Raw genomic sequence first — 20,964 nt, forward strand, 5'->3', positions numbered from 1 at the left:
ATCGAGAATCTTTTTAATTCAATTTAATATTTATGTTTGTCAATATAACAAGCAATTATTATGTTGATTGATTTAATTAAAATTCTTACTTTGTGCTTAAAACAATTTATTCTGTCAGCCACTGATTAAGAGTTCATTATAAAGCCATCAGAATAATGCCACATCCATGAGCCTGATGAAGATTCACTGAGAACCGTTGACATACTATTGAACTTATCGGACAAGTGTTCGCTGTGCACACCTTGTCAACGACGAAAACACAATAAATTTTATTCAGTCTCAATCAGATTATTATCAGTACGCAAGTACGTATACGTCACGTTGTGTCCAACTGGAACACTGTTGACACAGTTGGCAAATACTTTTCGGTCAAACAAAAGGACGAATACAAATTCCTTTCAATCTGTGTGCGTGTACGTGTTGCACAGCAACTGTGCGTGGCTTCTGCTATCGGCAAACGAACTTTAAAATCAGACAACAGAGCGACAAGCAGAGTAGAGAGCCGAGAGCCATAACAGAACAGAACAGTGGAAAAGAGAGGAGAACAGGGCAGGAGCAAATATTTGCTGATGCACGAGTACGAGTCCGTCTACTTCAAGACACAATTGAGACGCACTCCATTTTATTTTCACACCGCGGCATCGTTTGTTCAGACACCGTGCACCAATACTAACAACAACAGCAACAGCAACAACAACAACAACCAATGCACGTTAATGGCACAGGAACGAACACACACACACATTGGCAAAGTGGGCGGTGCTGAGTGCTGGCGCACAGCACACAGCATTTGTCTCGCTCTGGTTCATTCATGCGACGGCAGCGGAAAGTGAGATGGCAAGTGCTCAAAATGCCATTTTGTTTGCGCTTCTGCTGCGCCGCTGCTGCTGTCGCGACTGCATGCATCGAACAAACGCCAGCAGCAGGCAGCCAGTTTGTTTTCTCCCTTCCAATCGAGCGGCAGCGGCGGTTCCGCATCGCCTTACGCTCGCGTCATTCTACGCGCCCTCTCAGACCCAGTCAATGTGAGCGATCGCAGCAAATGCAGTTCAATTTGAGTGCAATTAAAAGATTTATTCGCCGTCGCCGTCGTCGATGCGCTTCCACCTTCACTTTAAGCTCAACTGATGCTGCATACATAACGTAAACTAATGTGAATGCGAGCATCGGTCGTCTCCGTCTCCGTCTCAGTTGCGGTTCCCGTTGCCGTCGCCGTCGCCGTTGTTGTCATCGCTGCCGCCGCCGTCGCCTTTGCCGCGCTGCCAACTCGCAAGAATTTATGGAATTTGGCATTTGTGGATTTAGCGAAAATATTTTCATTGAGTGCGCGAGCAAATGTTTTTGTGTACGCTTCGTTTTCAGATCTCGCCCGCGTTCCCGTTAACGTTCCCGCACCCCGTGCAATCATAAAAGCAGCGTTAAAATCTTAAAAATTCACGTGAAAATTCCGGTGCTTATAAATTTAATTACTATTTAAATTAACTGCAAGCAATACGCAAAACGCGAGTGTTTACGACGGCATTAATCCGTCACTGTCTGTGGAAATTTACCCATACCCATATGTGAATCACAAAGCCAAGTGTTTTCTTTATACAGTACCCATACAAATTAAAGTATATATGCTTATGGATAAAGTGCATAAATCAGATAAAACTCACACCAATTCACAGATCAGAACATTAATTGGATTATAAAATTTAACTTTTTGACTCGTAAGTATATACAATCTATATATAGCATATAGGAACGGGGTTTATATCTCAATCAATGTTTTAGCTGAGAAAGATACAAATAATAAATATGGGATAGAAATTATCTATATGCGCATATGTAAATGTTAGAAAGAGTGCATTATTTATATTACTGCTTTAGTTTTAAGAACTTTTGCCTATATTCCCACTGACATATTTCCCAGATAGTGTTGCCCCTGTTACCCACAAACTGCCACTAGCTTTAGCCTTTAAAGTCATGTAACTAAAAGTTTCCCTTTTAACTGACTGACTAATGAGAAAACATAATCTATTATGATGTAAGCCAGCTAGGGCTATGACTAACATGGGATTTTCGTAAGTCCCGATCAGCTTTAGACTTATTTCCAGTTTCGTCGATATTGAAATACCCAACCCCATGCTTGCGAAAGTTAGGGTTCTATTATTTATTTAAATATGAAATGCTTATATAAGAAGATATCGACTTTTAAATTACTCACGGGCGGAGAAAAGGGGAACAGTGATAAATAAAATGAAGAACAAAGCACATATTCTTATCGAGTACAAAGCTCTGTAATTTCTGATATTTTATAATCATACAGATTGATCCCTTAGCCTTTTGAAATATACTTAAGCATAATCAATAAATTCTGTTTTTGTATAAACATAGGTAAATCCTATTTATTAAAGTAACAGTTCGGTCTTTAAACTTGCAATTAACTTTAAGTTAAGAAACTTAAAGCAATAATTAAATATCATTTTGTTTCCATTTAATTTGGTTTAATAGTTAAATGTCAGATGCATTCATTAAAAAACAGACATGAAGTATTGTTTTATATTATGTTGCATTTGCCGGCGGGCTTTTAGAAAATCCATAAAAGTAGAATTTAAGATAAAAGATGAACTCTTCTGAATCTATAAATGTATATTTATAGAAGTTATTCCTTTTTACCTACAAATACCGATATGCGCATAACGAAAGAATTATAGTTAAAGTATAAAATTGTTAGTTTTTCACTTGTTTTGCTTGTCGTACTTTCTAAGTTATCTGCAGCGTACCAAATCATTAAATAATAAAAAATTGACTTAAGACGACGCAGCAAAAAATCAGTTCAAGAATTCGACCTAAAGAAATACGCCCATTAATTGTGCTTATTCATTTTTTATTTGGGATTCATAGCCTACTTTTGCACATAGAACAACGAGGCGTAAACAATTTTATTTCATATTAAAACAAGTCTGACATTACACTTTTTAAAATTTAAACTCAATTCTATAATTGTTATCGTTATTATTGATATAATTTATGGCAATTTTGGTTTTAAAATAGACAATTTGTGGGTCTATAAACTAGCATTGACGAGCCAAAAAATATAATTCTTTATGTCAAATACCAAAAGATGAAATATAAGTTATCTTAGGGCTGTTGAAGATTAAATATCCTTGCATATTTGCTGATTGAAATTGATTTAAAATATATATTTTGAATTTCTGAAAATATCGCCTATACACATTTTGTTAAAAATTGTATCATACTCTCTACAAGGATATTTATTCATATTGCAATATACTTTGATAAAAGTATTTGTTATTCTGAAACGTATTTGAACATATGTTCTCATACATTTCCCTGGATATATATGTGCATATGCAGATCCGTTATAGATTGGAGATTTTCCTTTGAGGGCTTTGATGCACCATTAAGATTAGTAATTATGTGTAGGAACTCGTATTTTGACGCAAGCAACAATTTTAATGCCTTTCATTGCCTTGTCTTTTCCACAGCTTGCAATTTTTCAACGGAAACTCGGACAAGGGAACGGCCCCATAATGGATGCCAGGAAAGCAACAACAATGATAACAATAGCAACTACCAACAACAACAACAGCAACAACAACAAAAACAAAATCAACTAACAGCAGTCAAGAATGTGGAAATGATAATTGCAATCGCCTGCGCATAGAAGCAAAGCAAAGCGGCTGAAGAAAGTTGAAGAGCAAAAAAAACGCAAGGAAAATTCATAGAAAGCAGCAAAAAGAAAAACGCTAAAGAAAAACAACGCACAACAACGCTTTAACAAGATCGAGAGAAAAAAAAAACAAACAAAAACATAAAGACGAAAAGTAATTAAAGCTCTTGATACAAACGCGATGGTGTTTTACAATATGTAAATATAATTAGCCGAACGGAGTTTTCATTCCTGGAATTCGCCATTGCCAAACGAAGTCAGCGGCAAATACAAACACAAACTCAAACACAAACACAATAACAAAACACGCTACTGCAACTTCAGTCCGAGCCGGTTTTATAATTACTCCACTTTACTCCACTGGCCGGCAGTTGAGTTTAGCTACTTTTTTTTTCTATATATATAAGTATATCATTTTTGTCGGCCTAGAGCCAGAGCCAGAGCCAGGCCCAGGCCGGGGCTGAGGCCTAGGCGCAGGCGCGGCCATTGCAACTGCTGCAGGCGGCTAAAAAAGCGATTCCAAAAACAGAAAACAGAAAACAGAAAACGGAAAACGAAAAACTGAATACGGCCAACGGCAATTGGAAAAGGCGCTGCGAGCGCTGAAAATTTGTGGAAAAGCTCACGGAAAACTGTGATTACTGTGATTACTGTGCGCGCGTGTGAGTGTGTGCGTGCGTGTATGTACGTGTGCTACAATCGTTGGAATACATCGAAGTGAACAAATTTCAATCGACAGATCGGGATTTGAGTGCGACTGCAACTGCAACTGCGACGATGGCAGTGTCCTGCCCAGAAGTAATGTACGGTGCCTATTATCCATATCTGTATGGGCGCGCAGGACCTAGTCGTTCATTTTATCAATATGAGAGGGTAAGTTTTCACCACGTTAGCTATAAGCACGTATTTTCCAGGACTTAAGGATCAATAACTGTGACTTCTCTTGAAGGGATAAAAAAAGGAAAAACCCAAAATTCGTTGAGTCTAGTTATAGTTTATTTTTCTATCAATACTATTGGTTTTCCCTGGATATGTTTTTAAATTAAGATGAATTTTCATTTTGTGTCATTTGGGGAACCATTTTTTGGACATTTTTCATCAACATTATGCTCTTATTAAAATATTACCAAATTTAACCTAATGGGATTATAACGCTTTTTCAGTGGTGGTTCAGTTTAAAGATACTTGCCTTCAGATTTTGTTCAAAAACTAGATTTTTCGCATCCCTAAACTTTGACTTGGGCTGCCACATTTTCCAAAAATGTACTCCGATTAAAATACATATGCTTTGTTTTTAGTATAAAAGACAGATCCATGACATGTTTAATCTGCATAGCATTAAGGGAGGGAGAGCCTTTTTCCATTGAAAGACAGACAAAAGAACTGATCTTAATCGATGTCCTGATGAAAAATATATACATGTGATGGGGTTAGAGATGTCTGTTTCAATATTATATGAGTAAGAATTCAACAGTTCATTGGAAGTCATATCTTTGCGTGCTTTAAATAAAGACGCATAAAATCCTCTATAGATTTCTAAGGTGAGGCGATATATATATTCGGTGCCAATTGGTTCAATATAAAGTCTTTTATTATTATTTTATTTCACATTTTCAACTACGCACCTGATCTTAGCTCGGGTCTACCCTCTATTTAATTATTTTTTTTACTATGGCTTTGTTGTTTTTTAACCTTGGATGTTTTCTTTGGCAATTGCTTCAGTTGAGGGTTCGGTTTATGGCATAGAAAAAATTGGCATCGCTAACAAATTCAGGTTCAATCGAAAACCTGTTTGTAGTCTTGGCCTTGTTAATATAAAGTGTCACCCATCTAAGTTTTAACGCATTCGGTATAATGCGTAATGAGGCCTTCGTAAGTCTTTCGATATTTGAAACAGCACATCTGAAGGTACATTTAAGTTTAACTTGAAAGAAAATAAATGAAAAATAAATGTATAATATAAAATGGCCAGCGATATGGAACTTTAACCTAAGTCAAAGGGAACCAAGGTAATATATTGCTTGCATCCCAATAAAAGGTTATAGGTACATAATATCCAAACAAAATAATTGCTTTTAGATTGTGGCTTTTAGTTAATTATGGTTAGTTAAATGTGCACTAACATAATAATTATGCAGCACGCACAATTCGAGTGGCTTCCCCTTGCCGGCAATTTGTTCGCCTTGGGCCTGGGCATAATTAAATCCGCCAAACAAATCATAAGAATTCACGCAAAACGCAAATCGTTTTCCAATGTGGACGCAGTCTTGAAGATTCAAGGAATTCCGCCAGCAAATGTCGCTTTGTTTGCGTTTTTTGCTAACATTGATTTCGAAGATATCTGTGATTTTTTTGTGACAAGTACAGAAAAGTTCTCACGATGCCAAAAGCGCTTCACAGTTGCCCAAAAGGGACGCTGGCTCTGGCTCTGGCTCTGGGTCTGGGGCTGGGGCCTGGCCAGTGGACTTGGGTCTCCGTCTACATTTCGGTGTTTGGAGCTTGTCGCTGTGGCACAAAGAAATTCTTGTGTCGCAAGTTCCAATTATACAAGGCCGCGGCACCAAATCGAAATTGGCCTTTTATGTAAGTAACCGATACGACACGATTCTGATTCTATGCCTTTTGCATGACCATAAAGAGGCCCAGATAAACCCAGGATCGCCGCACGACGCTCCACCGCCAGCCAGCCATACGCACGTCTCGGCTTAGGGTTAGGGTTCGGTGTAGGATTCGGCTCGGGCCGGCCAATCGCAGATTGAGTCAGCAGCCAGCCTGGTGACCGGTGACCGGTAAGCGCTGATCGGGTGATCGGGTGCTCGGCGACCGGTGACCGGTTTATTTGCCCATAGTCTGCGGCTCTGTGGCAGAGTTGCGCACAGTTTTGTCGTCCCGTCGACACTTGGCTTTTTTGGCAGGCCCCTGCGTAGAGGCCCGTTCCCTTTCTCTTAATTTATTGTGTGTATCGCCATTAGTTCTTGCCGAGCACATCAAAACGCGCGAGCGAGCCCGAGCTGCGATCAGATAACTCCGTCGCAGCCCTGCAGAAGAACAAGAGAGAGCAAAGTTTGGACTCGAGATGTCGCAGGTTCGTCTGCCCGGCCGGGTGATTTATGCCGTGTGAGCTTCGAGAGGACCGCTCAGCATAATCGAAATATCGCTGCAGCTAATAACAGCGACAGCGACAACGACTGCAGCTGCAATCGCTGCCCTTGCAGATACTTTTGTATCTGCGCATTGTTCGCACGTCGGCTACTGCACTTGGCACTTGGCTTTTGGCTGGGCCAATTTGGCTGGAGTTGGGCAGCGATCGTGTCGCCCGATAAGCGGCAGCGGCAACATATTGATTATGTGCTTAAACCGATTGACGGCCAAAGATCCAGATGCAGATACAGATACAGATGCAGACACAGATACATTTAATGTTGTCATAGACGGCGTGTCCTGCGCCCGCCATGACTTGCCACTATGCTCTTATCTAATTAGGTCGTCTAGCACTTGGGGGAACAAATTAAGACTTTGTAAACAAGCCGCAGCCGAAAGTGAGATGCCGAAGCGTCTGTGTCAGCTGCTGCTGCTGTGGAATGTATCTACGAGATACTCGCCGCACACACCCACGCCCAGGCGGCGCATTGTTGCTGCACATAAATCATGGCCGGGCCACGAGCTGTCGATGCCCGCTGCACTTTTCAAATGGATCGTGCTGGTTAACCCATTATTAACCCCTGGCAGCATCATAATTGGCGTGCGCCTTCACGTGGGCGTGGGCCAGGGGCAGCGGGTGCCGGTGCGTGGCCGGGTTTAAATTTAGAAGCGCCTGCTCGCAAATGTGCCGAAACGACAGCTCCCTCATCGGGTTATCGGCCACTTATAGAACGCTTGCGCTAATGGGCTCATTAAAGAGCAAGACGCGCACCCGGAGAAGGTGCACCTCTCGAACAGTAGGGAGGGGGAGGGGGGGTAGAAGGTGTTGCGCTGCGCTCGTAAATTGTCTCGAGCGCCGCATTATGTTTGACACGTCGCCAAGCCGGGGAGATTGCGGCGTGATTATCGCCCTGTGAACGGCTTCGGGCTGTGACCTCCTCCCCAATGGGTTAGCTCCCCGCACGGCTGCCCCTGCCCGTGGCCCATTTTCGGGGGGCAACTGCGTGACAATATGCGAACGCTCGTAAATTTAATGGCCTCGCTGCATTTTCCATCAACATAAATTCTCGTATTGTGTCATTTTCAATTTGCACCAACGCGCCCATAACTCATCTTCCCCAACCGCCGACACTGGCGCATGCACTCGCAACTAATGCAATCTTCTGTGTCTTTGCAGTTCAACCAGGATCTGTACTCGTCCTCGGGCGTGCAGCTGGCCGCCTCGTCGAGCGCCTCTGGCAGCTCGCATTCGCCCTGCAGCCCCATCCTGCCGCCCTCGGTGAGCGCCAATGCAGCCGCAGCGGCCGTTGCCGCCGCCCACAACTCAGCGGCCGCAGCCGTTGCGGCGGTGGCCAATCAAGCCTCCTCCTCCGGCTTGCAGCTCGGCCCAGTCGGCGGCGGCGTTGGCGGCGGACCTGCCAGCGGATTACTTGGCTCCAATCTGCCCATCGGCAGCAGCGCCGCCAGCGCCGGCCTTGGCATGAGTCCCGTGCTAAGCGGCGCCGGACCCGGCCACGGCATCCACAGCCGGACACATCAAACCAAAGAAGAAGATCTCATCGTGCCGCGCAGCGAAGCTGAAGGTAAGTCAGAAAAGTAAATATTATGAGAAGCTAGAGCACGGTTCGAAACGAGAACTGGCAGCAGAAAATGTGTTTTGGTAAATTTTTTCATTTTCTAGTAGAAGAAAACGTTTTAGTAGGAGGGAGACACATCACTAGCAGAAGAAAAACTATAGAGAGATAGGGTGAGGGAGAAAGACAGAGCAAGCGAGTAAAACTAATGTGAGTCTGAGCAGAAATAAAGCTTATTAGATTACCAATACAACCAGTTAATATAACACTTATAATCATAGCATTTTAACATGAAAGTCATACTTGAATTCATGAGAATCGCATAGAAGAGCGACATTTAAAAATGTGTTTTTTTAATTTGCCAAGCAGCGGTGTGGCTTTAATTAAATATGTAAGGAAAACTTGGCCTGTATTTAGCATAAGACAATAAATACTATGTATTTAAATAAATACTATGCAAGTTTTTATTTATGTTGTTGTCTTATGCACACATATACATACATACATACATACAAATGAAGTAAACTTTGCTGATTTATTGGTGCTATAATACGACTTTGCCCAAGCAATGTTTTTATCTCTTAAATTTTAATTGTGTTTAATTCGTCTTTAAAGTCAGAATGTAAGAGCTAAAAAGCTGAAATGTTTACTATAGCTAACTTATGTGATAAAGGTGAGCGCTAAGATGAGGGTTCAGGAAAATCCATCCACACGTGTGGAAAAATAGTGAAAAACTGCGGTAACAAAATATTTTTAACGTAAACTAAGCATGGGCTAGATCAGGGTAAATGTTGGTCATGATATTTATGAAACTTTATTGTTTACCTTCCGATGGTCACCAAACTCAGTTTCAAAGATGTTAGTACAACTAATATGAGACGTTTTTCACACTTTTCGAAAAAGCCACGCCTTCGTGGAAATAAGTACCAAAGATTTGAGATTTTCATGAAATCTCAATTGATACACATTCACCCTTTCGCCAAATCCACCACGCTTGGTTGGAAAATGGGGTCAAAGTCTAAAGTTTAATTTTAAAGCTCATTTACAAAACTGTATATTATAAGCAAATGAATTATTATTATATATTATAAGCAAATGAATTTTCATCCGATTAACTTTAAACTTATTTTCAATAACCTATGTAAATTAAATTACAATAAATAATTATTAAATTGCTCGCGGGCGGGGAATGAATGGAAAAGTTATGTCTACAATTTTCGATAAAAAGCAACTAGGCGAGGCTGATAATATCCGCTAATATAAAATATTAAAAGTTTATTATTTTCATTTAATTTAACTGATAAATAGATAAGTAAGGTCAGGAAAAAAGATAGATATAGATATAAAATATAAAATATGTTTATTTAATTTAAGAAATAAATCGTTTTCCCAAATATGTTTACATAAGTAGCCGAGTTAGCATACAGTTCTACATTCTTGAATCTTCTTTTTAGTTATACTCAATGCATACTTATTTAACTAATATCAGAATATTTGTTTGTACTTAACCCATTCTCTCTTTAATGCTATAATAATTATATCAAATACTGCTTTAAAAAGTCTTAATTTTGTTTTCATGTTTGTTCAATATATGTTTTAATATATAGAGATCCGTATTAGCAACAAAATATCGATAAATATTTAAGAATAGTTTTTTTATTTTGAGACGTAACAGGCTAGAATAATGTATATTAGAGGAAATAATTTTTAATTTGATATATCAATAATTAAATTATAAATCTAATATGTTTTCAGTCTAAGGTTGTGATATACGATAACTAGATCAGGCAGTTATAGTGAATACTATGATTCGTAAAGATTTTCAGGTATATTTACGATATTTACGTACTTCAAATTGAGGCTTCATATTGCAAGCTAAAAAGCAGAAAATTTAGTTTTCTTGACAGCGCAAAACAAACATTCTACGATTTATTTTTATGTGTGCACAGATATGTTTATATATATACTTTTTTTTATATCCATCTTAGTAAGAGATAAATCCAATAAAAATAAGCATTTATAATCACATTTCTGCTGTCAGCATCGAAGATCGATTGCTCGCAATGGTTGGAATGTGCTGCCGTTTAAATGTACTGAAGAACGGGATGGAGAGCGAGCGAGAGAGATAGAGAGAGAGATATAGAAAGAGAAAGATGTATATATTTATAGAGATAGAGAGCGAGAAAGAGAGAGAAAGAGAGCTGCAAGCAGGCTAATTAATTTGCACATTTTTGAGATTGTTCGCCGACATTCCGACGAGTTAACATTTAATAATTTATATCATATTTTATTACGGAAATGCGGCTGAGAACATGCAACAATGCGGTCTGCTTCACACCTCTCTCTCTCTCTCTCTCTCTCTCTCTCTCTCTCTCTCTCCCTCTCTCTCTCTCTCTCTCTCCCTCTTCTGTTTACTGATTTGTCAATAATGTAATGCACTTGCACTTGGCTCTGTTGCAGCGCGTCTGGTGGGCTCCCAACAGCATCATCACAATGAATCATCCTGCTCCTCTGGCCCAGACTCGCCGCGGCATCCGCACGCGCACCCGCATTCGCTGCACGGAACGGGGGGAGGTTCCTCGGCGGGCGTCGGCCCAGCCACGGGCGCCATGTCCAAGGAGCTGCCACTGGACACCAGCAGCAGCAGCGGCGGCGTCGCCGGCGGCGGCGGCAGTCAAGGACGCGCTCAGTATCTGTCGGCCACCTGCGTTGTATTCACCAACTACTCGGGCGACACGGCCAGCGTTGTGGACGAGCATTTCTCTCGGGCGCTCAACTACAGCAATAAGGAAGCAAAAGGTAGGTAGTCCTTCGCCACAGCAAATCTGCCATGTCATCCGCGTGACTCCGCTTCAGCCTCAGCCTCTGCCCAACCCCTCGGCCCACACTCAACATTTACATGTTGATCAAAAGACCCGCGCATGTCATGTACTTGTCCCAGCTGTCAGTTTGCGTGTTGGCGTTCACAATTACCCAGAATCAGGCCCAGTGAGAGAACCAGAACCAGAACCGGAGCCGCAGCCACAGCCGGAGAATAGGGCACAAAATCTCATAATTAGCCAAGAATCAGAGCGAGTTATTAAAATGTCGCGTGCAATTGGTAATGAAAGTGGATTTGGCAACGGGGGAGGGCAGGGAAAGGGGCACGTTCTCTCATATACAGGGCTGTATAATAAATAAATAAGAGTGGGAAACTTATTTCTTAGATATTTGACTTAGTTAGTTTTAATAGACTCTGTTTTAGCAATCAGATACAAGACATTCTTCCCTTATTCATCTAGAAAAGAGCATTGTTTTAGGGAAACTTTTCAAATGACTCTCGCATATTCAGATTATAATAAGAGCTGCCTTTAAGCAGACAATACAGTCTTGCAGTACGTATTCCTCCCGAAGACCCCGATGCCTCCTCCGTTTTTTTTGTTTGCAGTTTCCCCCGTTGTTCAGTGTTGTTCATCGTTGGATGCCATTGCGTCGCACAATAAACCAAATAAATCAAGTTGCCACTTGCCACTCGGTTGTTCTTTCGATTTCAAAATTAATTACCTCCTTTAATGAAGATAAACGTTTTGTTTGTTCATGCCTGTCGCTCTGCTCGCCCGCTTTCCCGCCGTCCCCGCCGCCCTTCCCCCGTCTCAATGTCTGCACATCTCTTATATCTTTTGGCTACTGTCGCAAAAGTACTTTTTCATATTCGTTTTATTTTTATATATTTGCAAAGTGTATACAATTCATTGTCTTTGCATCTTCAAAGATCATGTCCATTTGGGGTTAGCAGCTAGTTGGATTGAAGGCTACAAACCTGTTTTGAGCGGAATTCCAATTTATATCTAACCATAAACTTAGCCTTAAACCAAACTAGCTATTTCCAAACAAAAAGCCAGGTTCAACGGATTCAAAATAAAAGACATTCTAAGCAGACCCAATCCCATGGAAACATGTGCGGCTACCAATACTTTCTTTCAGTAGAACAGGAAATTATAAATTAAAAGTTTATAAAAAAAATTGTTTTGGAATTTGCAGTTTTGGTTTCAATTAGACTAACTGCTAAATCAATCTGAAATGGAATTGATACAATAAATAATAAACGCACCTACGAGATAACATGAGTAGGAAACTTATTTCTTAGATATTTGACTATATTTGCAGTGTTAGTTTCAATAGACTCTGTTTTAACGATCAGATATTATCAAAGACATAACCCTTCTTCATCTGAAAGAGCATTATTTACAATTATAGGGAAACTATTCATATTCGGATTATAATAAGAGCTGCTTTTAGGCATGATCGGCTTCCCTTCAGTAGAACAGGAATTAATAAATTAAAAATTAAATTGTTTCAATTAAATTTTGAAAACTCATAGGACAAATTGTTTTTGAATTTGCAGCCCTGGTTTGAATTAGACCAACTGCTCCAATCAATCAATTATCACTTTTGGGAGTCGACGCACACATTTGCATGCTAAGCAGGTAACGCCGCCAGGTACGCTAATGTCCCGTACGTGTCCTTGAGCTGAGCTCAGCTTCTCCGGCCACAATTTCGGCCAATCAACGAGCACTCGAACATTTTGTGGCTTATTTTATTTTTACCGCTAATCGGAGAGAATCGCGTTTACTGCTCAGCTGGCTTTTATTGAGTTTCTGTGGCTGCCATTTGGTTGGGTGGGGAAGGGGGGGGGGGGTGTGGTGGCAGTCGGAAGGGCGTTTTTCGGGGGTGGGTTGGTGGATGCCATGACCATGTCTATGGCTCACGGGGCTTCCACTTTGATTGTGCAATTTCGTCAAATTTCATTCGACACGCGTTAATTGCAAATTCACGTTTATGTTGGCTGTATAAATCCAATCAGCTGCAATCAGTTTTCCAATTGGAGTGTGCTCCCTTAAACAGATTGTCTGTGTGTGTCTGCCATCCCCTTCTATAGTTTTGCTTATGTGAAATATGTTTACAAAGAGAGATTGGGTATAAACAATTTATAATTATTTTGCAATATTCTGATAGAATAGTAGTATAGAATAGAGTACATTCCTGCTAATACTTGAATGTGTTATATATTTTTTAAAATAAATAAATAATGAGCTTGCGCTTAGCAGATCTTCATTATGTTTCTCTATATCTACATGTAGCACGCAGATTTATTTCAAAAATACATTTGTTTAAAAATTAATATTCTCTATTTATATTATCTTATGGGACCACTAAATGTTGTTTGTAGTTAGTGAACTTGATGAAGATATTAACGGTAAAAAAGAGAGACAGTAAGGATATATTTGGCCCGTCGAAAATTTAATACTTTTGTACACATTTGTCTTCTGGTTTTGGAGCATTGTGTAGCTCATAAATGCAGAGTTTGGTATAAATAACCCTGAAAACCGTTTTTTTGCCATACAAGAACCTACTTTATGACAGATTGTCATATGTCAACTATATAATATAGTTCTCCGATCCGGTTTCAGAGCTATGCAAAGTTTAATGACGATAGCTTTAAAACTGAGAGACTAGTTTTAATAGAAACAAACAGATGGATATATATTAGGCTGTTATATTAACTATTATATATATATTAACTAGGCTGAAATAAATAGTACATTTTCATTCAGAAGAAACTTTCTAAATGCATTCTCAAATGAAATGCGAACGTCTGTCTTCGACTAAAAGTAAAACAAAGTAAATTAGACAATGCCTCAATTAAATTACAATTTTGCTTTTTGTGTATTCAAAATTGTGTTTGTTGTTAATATGAGGCTTTAATTACTGGCTAATGTTGTTCTTGTTGTTGTTGTTCAAGTCGCGAAACTTGCGCAATTCAAGCGAAAAGAAAACAACAACAATAAATAAATAAAAATAAATACTTTGTTCACGTTTTCATTTTATTTTTTTTTTGTTTTTGCTTTATTGTGACGCTACTTAATGGTATTTAAAGTTCATTTTGGCCATTTGTCTATTTGAGTGGTTAACACACACACACACACACACACACACGTGCACACAGACACCAACACAGTCACACACACACATGTTTTGCATTGGTGTACGTGCTTTAAAAACTATTCAGTATTTATATAGATTTTTCTCTTTATCTCGATGTGCAGCTTGTTGTTGTTGTGCGAATATACATGCATATACGAATATATATATATATGTATATGAATAGATATGTATATATATGAGGTGTGTGTGTCTGTCTGTGTGTGTGTATATATATCTAGTTGGAATGTGCTATAAAATGTCGCCGGAATGCGATGTGGTCGATGTTGTTGTTGTTGTTGTTGTTGCAGTTGTTGTTGTTGCAGTTGCTGCTGCTGCTGTTTGTTATTTCTGTTGTTGTTGCTGCTGTTGTTGTTGTTGTGCGGTTCGTCTGGCGGTGCCAATGCCGAATGCCGCATAGATTCCTCATTACGGTTTTAAAATGCATTTCAATTAACTGCTCACTCGAGATACACTCACAACGCATTGCATGACACACACACACACACAGATACACACACACACACACGCTGAGTGGCACGCTTGCACTTTCAGTTGTTGTGGCTTCTGTTCTGGCTCTTAAAATATCGTCGACATCGATGCAAGCAACACCCTAAAGATGCGGCTGGCCCGGCCCGAGACGACGTCCTCAGCTGCAGCCTTCAGTTGTGCCTCGGGGCCCTGTTTTTCGGTTTTGTGGCACTTTCATATGATATTCGAATGCTACGAGTATTTAATTAGATGCTTGAAGAATTCGATTTAAAATTCCTTGGCACCCGCCGCTGCTGGCGCAGATGCAAGACCCGCGCACCCGAACCCTAAACAGAGCACCAAATTCAAGTTGACTCTCTCGCTCCCATTTGGTTAACGCGCTATCCTATTGCAGATGTGGTTGGGATTGGATGGGTCGTCTAAAAGGACACGGTCAGTGTGTGGCCAGGGTCGTGTGATCGGCGCTTATCAGCATCGCAGTTAATTCAGTTAACGGTGCAACTTCATTAAGGGGCGGCCGGCAAGATCAGGTGAAAGGTGAGCGGCCATCAGGTAGCTGCAGCAGAAGCAGCAGCAATTGCAGCCTTTGCGGCTTTCGCTTTGAATTCCGAGTGCCAGCATGAAAGTGAAAACCGTGCAGGCGATGCGGGAGGGCAGAGAAGCGTCGCCAAATCTTTGCCAGCGCTGGCTGCAACTGCAACTGCAACTGCGGCTGCTTGTTTGCACATTAATGGGAATTCCTGGCCGCCAGTTGAGCGAGTGAGTGAATGACTATGACGCCGACGCAGAAGCTAAAGCTGAAGATGGCGACGATGACGATGACGACTTTTTGCCAGGCTTCGCGGCTGAATGGGGCACGCGGCATCGCTAACCAACCAACCAAGTCACAAGCCAGTCAGCCACATCATCAGCATTCAAGGCACACTCACAACGTGCCGGGCAACTTGCGACTCGCGACTCGCGACTTGCAACTTGCGACTTGCGAGTTCAAACACATCCTCGAAGCTGCAGCTACCCTCAGTAACTGCCTCCTCCACCTCGTCCCTATCGCTTGGACTCTATTCCCAATGCCACAACCCACCCCGCCCAGAAGCCCAGCAGTTGTTGTATATTTTTCTCTTGAATTGAGTTTGGAATGTTGTCAACGCAAATGCGCCTATGTCCCAGTGCCTGTGCCAGTCCCGAGTACCCAGTCCCCAGTCCCCAGTTGCAGTCCTTGGCACATGTGCATGCCACAGACGCCAGCGAGGCAGCCAACCAAAAGTTGTTGCTATTTTCGGCAACAATTTTCAAGCAGCCGAGCTCCATTACACTCGCTCCAAGTGCTTGCCGCCGCTGGTGCCGCTGCCAGTTGCCACGTAATGGAGATGTCTGCGTGTTCGTCTTTGCGATTTCATAAACGCGTAGATTTACAACCATTTAATACAAGTGATGATCCCGAACACGGCAGCGACAACCACAGCGACAACGACAACGACAACAAACATTCCGCTCAGTTATTTGCAACAAGCCATGGCGCCGACGACAACTGAGTACGTGGCCATGGCCGTTCCCTCGGCTCCCATTTGTGAGTCCCCGGCAGCAGCAGCAGCAGCAGCAGCAGCAGATGCTCAGTTTATCATTATGCACTTGAATTGAAATTGCCAATGCTGTTGGCACTCCCCAGGTTGGGCCTATTACAATCGGATCGGGCGGGGAATTCAAATGCAAGACCATGTGGATTAACGATATTCTTTGGTTTCGACTCTTTCAGATAGCAGCAGCCCCATGTCGAGTCGCAATTTCCCACCATCGTTCTGGAACAGCAATTACGTGCATCCCATACCCGCCCCCACACATCCACAGGTAAGTGTCGGCTGCCAAACAATGCCACGACCACGAAAACGATTAACTGCAATACGTGCCGCAATTACGAGTCCACCTCGAGCAGGTCCAGCTCCAGACACACTCGCACACACGCACTCGCAACTCGCACGCATTCTAAATAAGTTGTAATTCGGGCTTCGCTGACCGGCAATATCTCTCTGCAATCTCTGTCCATATCCAGGTTAGCGACTTGTACGGCACCGCGTCAGACACTGGCTACGCCGCAGATCCCTGGGTGCCGCATGCGGCAGCCGCGCACTATGGTTCCTACGCGCATGCGGCGCATGCGCATGCAGCCCACGCGCATGCCTACCACCACAACATGGCCCAGTACGGCAGCCTGCTGCGCCTGCCCCAGCAGTACAGCCACGGCACAAGGTAAGCAAATCCCCGAGCACCCCAAATAGACGAAGACCCCTCCAGGCTCTATATAAAGATTGCATTCAATTGTTTAAAACTATTTTTATTACTCTATTATCTCAATTATGCTAAAGCAAGCCTTTTAATACTATTAGCCAACAAACATGTTGTATACATAAATGGGGTAGGCTTCAAAATATTAATACAGTTCAATCGACTGCGTTATATACGCTTAGAATAGAATAAAATAATAAATAAAACTACTTTAGCTCTTAGAGATATACAATTAACTGATTAATTACAAACGAATCGTTTTTTGGTCAACAACTTTTTTTAACCCAACGATTTTTAAAATGTTTGAATGATCCGTTTGAATAGGGATCCGTACGAATTCAAAATCGTATAAAATTTCAAAATCAGACAATATTTACACGAGATATTAAAGAAAAATCATCAAACAAATTTGGATTTTCGAACCGATAAAATAACATAAATTATGGAAGATATACGATGATACTGGATCGAGTCTTGTATGTCTTAGGCGAAGGTCTTAGGGATATAGCCATGGATATTTGTACTGTCAAAAATAATAATAACAATTTCATTTAAAATGAAAAACGGAATAATAAGGCAAAAATAATATCTGACATATTGTGAAAACGATACAAAAAAAAACCTTAATTGATTATATTCAAGGAAAATATTTCTTGAAGTTAAGCATGAAAAGAGTATGTCATTTGAATTGAGATTTAAAATTTGTACATGCTATAAAAATGAAAATAAAAAAACCTCTTCTCTGGCTCATTGCAGACTACACCACGACCAGCAGACGGCACATGCCTTGGAGAGTGCGGCAGCCTACTCGAGCTACCCAACAATGGCAGGTGCGTACTCGACTCCGGCCTTAAGGACTTGTGGCATTTGTCCATTTGTGTGCCATTGTCATGGCAATGGTGCGGCTCGAAGCGCTTGACCTGTGCCGAGATGTGTTTTTTAATGAAAATGTGTTTTGTTTGTTTCGTTCTTTTTCCCCTCTGTTTGCCAAAGGTCTGGAAGCTCAAGTGCAGGAATCGTCAAAGGATCTGTACTGGTTCTAGGAGCGCTCGACGGCCAGAGGTCTCTCTTCTAGTGTTATCCCACGGCGCCAGCAGGTGTGAGGGGAATTCTCGTTGATGTATAAAAAAAAAAAAATAGAAAGTGACACTCAACAAATAATGCAACTAAATCACAACCAAGAAATGAAACACCCAACAACAAACAATAAACGGACGCTCCGCTAATATTAAGTAAAATATAAATTTAAATGTGCAAACTTATGTTAAACACAGATTCCCCCCCTTCCCCTCCGCGTATTGCAACCAGATTAGATTGAATATCCTCTGTTGACTGTTGCTGAAATTTGAATAATTATGAAATTTGTTTGTAATTAAAGTGAGTCTGTGAGGTTTAAATTTACTTTTACTCTTATAATGTAAACAATTCGCGTATTAAAATTGTGTAATTTTTGTATTGTATTGTACACCCCATAATTTTAGCATCCCATATCAGCAAGTTAGACACGCATAAATATTAATTAAATATATACATATATATATATACACACACAAGTACATATAAACTTAAATATATATAAATATATACAGATATATGAATATATATATATGTATTCTTATGCATTATCTGCGTTAGAGTTTTTTGGTAACAATTTACTACGGCGATAATGAAACTAACGATAATAATCAACATTTCTTGTATAGTTAACGACTTGGACATAAATTTGAAAGCTAGAATTTATTTTGTTTAATATCTTCAATTTTGAATTTCACAAATTAGGTTATACAAATTGAAATGCAACAAAAACAAAACATGACTAAAATAAAAACAATTTGAATACAATCAAAATGCCGAACTGCGTTTTCTTTTCCTATTGAGAATGATATACTAAGTAGAACTATGTGTGTGTGTTGGGGTTATATAAAGGTTCAGATACAAGATCTTGACAAAGACTAGTTTTGTCATTATTTAAGCGATTTTTTTAAGAAATTCCAGAGCTATTCCAAGCACAGACAGGATATGTCATAGTGTTCGACTTTGGAAACATTCGTATCTCATGAATTTGAATCAAAAGAAAACTTCTTAGTCTAATAATGCAAAGAAATCAAAGAGCGCAACAGACAATAACAGTTTTTGCTTGTGAAGATGTATTTGACAAAACTTTCAGATACTTTACTGGAAGTTCATAAATTTGAATATAAACTAGTAAGAGATTCTAGTCGGGAGCTCCCGACTAGGGGATACCCTGAACCCTATAAAACGAAAGATACTTGATAGATATATTATTCTAGAAGCTACATGTCAATTTTGGTGACTCTAGCTCATATTATTTGCCGGAATTGATCAAAAAACAGAATTTCGATATTTTTATCGATTACTTGGAAACGGGACAAGTTATCGAATATCGGAAACAAATTCGATCTGCGCAAGGACTAGGAGGACCGACAGCTAAAATTTCACGTCTCTAGCTCTTACAGGTTCTGAGATCCTTGCGTTCATACATACGGACAGACAGACAGACGGATGGGGCTAGATCAGCTCGGCTATTGATGCTGATCAAGAATATATACACTTTATGGGGTCGGAAATGCTTCCTTCTGCCTGTTACATACATTTGCACAAATACATTATACCCTGTTTACCCATTTTTAATGGGTTCAGGGTATAATAAAATACTGTGCAAGGAGAATCCTTTCATCTTACCTTCGACTAACTGCTCCCTGGCTCCCTGTCAATCGCTGCGATAAGAATCAATGTTACATAACATAATCAAAACGTTGCTTGGCCCATTCGAATGATTCCTCCTGGTCTGTTCTCATCCTGCCAAGCAGCAGGCACAGTCATAATTTATGCTAATGATTCGATTCCGAGTGAACAAACGTGAGCTTGCAGCCAAAAACGATGAGCAGAGCCCGATACGAATCAAAAAACAAATTTAATAATCGTTAATTTCACATGTGCATGTTTGCCACGCCATTTAGCCAGGCGCCTTATTAATCTCGGGCTATTTATCATCGGCGAGAACCGAGGACCGAGGACCGGCTACGGGGGCCCAAAAGAAGCTAAGAATATGCATAATTAATGAAAAACAAATCTCAGATAGTCGCCGGCACAGTTCGAGTCATAAATAAGACACAAATAAGACACAAATTTGTGGCCGTGACTGTGACCGAGATCGTTGCTGGAAGCTACTGCATTGATACTCACACACACACACACACACACACTCGCGCGCACACAGCTGTAGATACAGATACAAGTTGAGATACAGATACAAGAGCAGGAACTTCCTGAGTTGGGGCGACGTTCTTATTGTTATTGCTATTATACAATGCGATGAAAGGCGCGTAACATATTATTGACTTTCAATGACTTATCGCGCAGTTGGTCAACTTTGCGCGCCTCATCGAACCTAAACAGTTGGCCGGCCAGCCAGATCGGCAGCCCGGCAGTCCGGCAGTCCGGCAGCCGTTCTCCAGGAGATCCTCAGCTCTGCTGCTCATGAATTAAAGAAACGGACAAACGCGCGACATGCTCCCGTGTGCGTATTTACATCAAGTCTTTTTGCCACTGCCAACCAACCAACCAACTGGCAGACGGGTTCCAGCTCAGCTCTCGCTCTGGCTCTGGCTCTGACTCGGGCTCTGTCCGGCTTGGGGTTAGGCTGAGAGATGGTAGCGAAACAAATTTATTACCGATCGTTGGCTGTGGTAGCCGTCGCAGTTGTGGCAGCCGTGCTCACATTATTTTAGCATAAGAATTCCATAACTGGAAACAGCTCGACGGAGCTAACTGGGCCGCCGCCCCTGTCGCCAAGGTGTTCAACAATTCGCCAAT

The 20,964-nt window shown here is 41.0% G+C and overlaps 1 protein-coding gene across 3 annotated transcripts; it reads left to right on the forward strand.

Annotated features, from left to right (window-relative positions):
- The first annotated feature begins 272 nt into the window (after positions 1-272).
- On the forward strand, positions 273-18,338 carry vg (vestigial). 3 transcript variants are annotated; one of them, XM_064687391.1, is made up of 7 exons: positions 4,185-4,552; positions 7,998-8,403; positions 10,855-11,193; positions 16,601-16,692; positions 16,895-17,091; positions 17,884-17,957; positions 18,121-18,338. In XM_064687391.1, the coding sequence occupies exons 1-7, from the start codon at positions 4,457-4,459 to the stop codon at positions 18,168-18,170; spliced, it is 1,254 nt and encodes a 417-aa protein (XP_064543461.1). In that variant the 5' UTR covers positions 4,185-4,456; the 3' UTR covers positions 18,171-18,338. The 3 variants fall into 3 exon arrangements, with proteins under 3 accessions (XP_064543462.1, XP_064543461.1, XP_064543463.1); XM_064687393.1 differs by lacking the exon at positions 4,185-4,552 and having other exon boundaries at positions 8,264-8,403; positions 10,855-11,197; XM_064687392.1 differs by lacking the exons at positions 16,895-17,091; positions 17,884-17,957; positions 18,121-18,338 and adding an exon at positions 273-1,712 and having other exon boundaries at positions 3,495-4,552; positions 10,855-11,197; positions 16,601-16,685.
- Positions 18,339-20,964: the final 2,626 nt, after the last annotated feature.

Source organism: Drosophila montana, unplaced genomic scaffold (assembly GCF_035044405.1).
Source record: "Drosophila montana isolate Dmon_TW-CO22-7 unplaced genomic scaffold, ASM3504440v1 contig_3200_1, whole genome shotgun sequence".
NCBI lineage: Eukaryota > Metazoa > Arthropoda > Insecta > Diptera > Drosophilidae > Drosophila > Drosophila montana.

Coding starts and splice junctions, on each gene's coding strand:
- vg (XM_064687391.1), top strand. CDS start 4,457: ATGGCAGTGTCCTGCCCAGAAGTAATGTACGGTGCCTATTATCCATAT. Junction 4,553..7,997: donor CATTTTATCAATATGAGAGG/GTAAGTTTTCAC, acceptor GTGTCTTTGCAG/TTCAACCAGGATCTGTACTC. Junction 11,194..16,600: donor CAGCAATAAGGAAGCAAAAG/GTAGGTAGTCCT, acceptor CGACTCTTTCAG/ATAGCAGCAGCCCCATGTCG.